General features: G+C 51.6%; 1 protein-coding gene across 1 annotated transcript; it reads left to right on the plus strand.

Annotated features, from left to right (window-relative positions):
- The first annotated feature begins 1,211 nt into the window (after positions 1 to 1,211).
- On the plus strand, positions 1,212 to 2,756 carry LOC136538452 (BOI-related E3 ubiquitin-protein ligase 1-like). Its single transcript, XM_066530423.1, has 2 exons — positions 1,212 to 1,877; positions 1,988 to 2,756. The coding sequence occupies exons 1-2, from the start codon at positions 1,413 to 1,415 to the stop codon at positions 2,570 to 2,572; spliced, it is 1,050 nt and encodes a 349-aa protein (XP_066386520.1). The 5' UTR covers positions 1,212 to 1,412; the 3' UTR covers positions 2,573 to 2,756.
- Positions 2,757 to 3,391: the final 635 nt, after the last annotated feature.

The following is a 3,391-nucleotide window of genomic DNA, read 5'->3' on the forward strand; positions in this document are numbered from 1 at the left end:
TAGCACCGATGCCATTACAGGAACAACAGGATTAGTTGTATTAAATCGAGTGTGGTCAATAGATGATAGATTGATTTAGTATGATTAATAGGATGATAGATTGATTTAGTATACGATTAATACGAGAGTCCTCGCAATTGTTGTAAAGATGGAGCGATTTCACACACTAATTTGTTGCAGATCCACATAATCGCCATTTCAAAGGTTTCTCGGTTTTTTCCTTCCCTATAGGCCTTGTTTAGATGCCATTCAAATTTCAAGTTTTTTCACTCTCTCTCTATCACATCAATTTTTAGCCGTTTGCATGGAGTATTAAATGTATGTAAAAAAATAACTAATTACACAGTTTAGTTGAAAATCACGAGATGAATCTTTTGAGCCTTGTTGGTACACGATTGGATAATATTTGTCAAATAAGACGAAAGTGGTACTATTCATCGAGTTCAAAAAATTTGCAAAGTGAACAAGGCCCTAGACCCCACTCATGTAGGAGCCTCCGGCACTGGTTGGGTCTGCCCTTTTTTTTTATATACTGGATACTATACGCTATGTATAGATGCCACTGGATGAGAGGAAAGAGAAGTTCGACGAGCAAGTCACCTATGGTAGTTTCTTGTAGATAGACAACCAATGCAACGTGACAATCCGAGGAGGATAGCACCTCGCATACAGTTGATCTCCTAGTTGCCAATCCATCGGAAAGGTGGCCTGCTTGCTCGTGCATCAATTGCTATTGGACGCTTTCCTATCTGAACGGCCCCAAGAGATTCGTACGTGACGTGTCCACCACCATCACACCTTACCTGCCTGCCGTAACAAAAGCCGGCTGGCCACACGTACGTTACCATATCTCCGCTCTCTCACTTGCTGACTTCCTGTCGCATGCAACGTATATACAAAATATACTCCATATATATAATAGATATAAATAATAATTCCCAGCGCAAATAAGCAGCCCACAGAAAATCGTGCAACGATCCCTCCAAACAAGCCACCAGGTTTATTTTCACGAGTAATAAGTAAAGTAATTAATTGCCTGCTAAGTAAAAAGAAATTCTTTTGAAAGGCCTCGGATTATTTGCCTTTTTCGTTATTTTCGTCTCGACTTGTATTCTCAGTGACCACGGCCAACCCAGGAGCGCTAGCAGCTAGCGCCATAAATACGGCCAACCCAGGAGCGCTAGCAGCTAGCGCCATAAATACGGCCAACCCAGGAGCGCTAGCAGCTAGCGTCGCCATCTCCACCAGGCACATCCACCAGACCACCACCTTGGACGCCGGGCCCCCCTCCATTGCTTTGCCTGTGCTCGTCTTCGTCTTCTTTATATAAAGACGCGGACGCATGTTCTCGGGGGAGGCTGAGGACAAGATATAGAGGCGTCGCCGGCCAGTACCACGATCGGCGGATATACATGGCCTTGGAAGCGCACCGCCTCCTGTTAGCACAACAAGGACAGAAGCAATTCACCAACGCGGCGGCGGCGGGATGGCCTTGGACGACGGGCGACGAACCTAGATGCGCGACGACGGCGAGGCCGAGCCATCATCATCAACAGGCGCCGTTCCAGTTCCAGCAGCAGGCCTCGTGCGTGGGCGTGGGCCTGCCGGCGCCTCCGGTCTCGTCGGCCGCGCCGGTAGCGCAGTACGCTGCTGGTGGGCAGATGTTCGTGGGAGACGCGGCGGAGAGCGGCGTCACGTTCGGAGGAGGCGCGGGTGCGGCGCAGCAGGAGGTGGTGGCGATGGCGATGGCCCCCAGGAAGCGGAAGCGCGTCGTCGAGCAGGGGCAGACGCCGCCGGTCCTTGAGATCGGCGCGGCCGACGTCGCGGCGCACTTTCATCAGCAACTCGTCGACGTCGACCGCCTCGTCCTACAACACGTAAGTTTTCAGTCCAGCGGTGCCGGTCAATGCCTCTGCCGGCGTCTAAGTCGTTGTGATTGGTGGAGCTGATAGAGCTGACGTGTTTTCCGGCTTTTGAATAACTGCAGACCGCGAAGATGTGGGCGGAGCTCACGGAGCAGCGGCGGCGGCACGCGCGGCAGGTCGTGGCCACCGTGGCGGCCGCGGCGGGGAAGCGGCTGCGCGCCAAGGAGGAGGAGATCCAGCGGATGGGGCGCCTAAACTGGGCGCTCGAGGAGCGCGTGAAGAGCCTCTACGTGGAGGCGCAGGTGTGGCGCGACCTGGCGGAGTCCAACGAGGCCGCCGCCAACGCGCTCCGCGGCGAGCTGCAGCAGGCGCTCGACGCCCAGCAGGCGCGCTTGTGCGGCGCCGCCGCTGGCCCTGGCACCGGCACCGGCAGCGCCGACGACGCCGAGTCGTGCTGCTGCGGGGAGAACGACGTCGTCGCCGGAGCCGGAGCAGGTGGGACGGGCCCGGAGGACGAGGAGGAGGCCGGGACGTCGTCGCCGCCGGGCCACAGGAGGACGTGCGCGGTGTGCGGCGAGGGCGCGGCCGAGGTGCTGCTCCTGCCGTGCCGCCACCTGTGCGCGTGCGCGCCGTGCGCGTGCGCGGCCAGGGCGTGCCCGGCGTGCGGGTGCGCCAAGAATGGCAGCGTCTGCGTCAACTTTTCGTGATGGTCCTGAAACCGATAGGATTACTGGATTAGAGTAGGTTTTTTTTTTGGGCCATCTTGTTGATGGAGGCGCGACGGTTCAGTGAAGATGCGGATAGGAGACGGATGCATCTTTGTACTTGCCTTTTTTTTTCTCTCAAAAAACTGTCAACAAGAAAAAATAGTCGAAAAATTCGGAAACTCTCATTATCGTTGTTGTGCTGCTTCCGTTTGTTTTCTAGTTTGGCGTATTTGTTCCCGGCTTAAGATTCTTTGTCCCTCTTTTGTATTTTTATTACACTAGATTAATACCAGTGCGTTACACGGTAATATAACAATGATATTGGTAATTTAAGTATGAGGGTGTGTTGTATTTATTTTAAAAAAATAGTATGGACGTGTTAAAAAAGAAATTTTCAGTATGAGCGTGTGTTGTATTTATTTAAAAAAATAGTATGAACGTGTTAAAAAAGAAATTTTCTGTAGCAATTAGGAGATTGAGATGTGGTGCGCCGGATGTTGTGATGAACGTGCATTTTGAATAATTAAACTGATGATCTTAGCCCTTAGTGTCTTTGGAATTATAAATAATGATCATATTCGCTTGTCTTATAAACTATACTATTTCAATAAATAAATAATATTTTTTTTCTCGTAACAAATCAGCGATCGATCAGTACTTTCAGCGAAGCGAACAGGGCCCATGTGAGGTTGCCGACCATCCTGACAAGGCTGCTGAGTGCTGACCGTTTCTGATGCGGGGTCGCAAACTGTGCAGAGTCGCAAACTGTGCAGAATTGGCTCACACGCGGACTCCGTAGAACTGGGCGTGATTTTGGAT

The sequence above is a fragment of the Miscanthus floridulus genome, chromosome 2, assembly GCF_019320115.1.
Source record: "Miscanthus floridulus cultivar M001 chromosome 2, ASM1932011v1, whole genome shotgun sequence".
In the NCBI taxonomy this organism is placed as follows: domain Eukaryota; kingdom Viridiplantae; phylum Streptophyta; class Magnoliopsida; order Poales; family Poaceae; genus Miscanthus; species Miscanthus floridulus.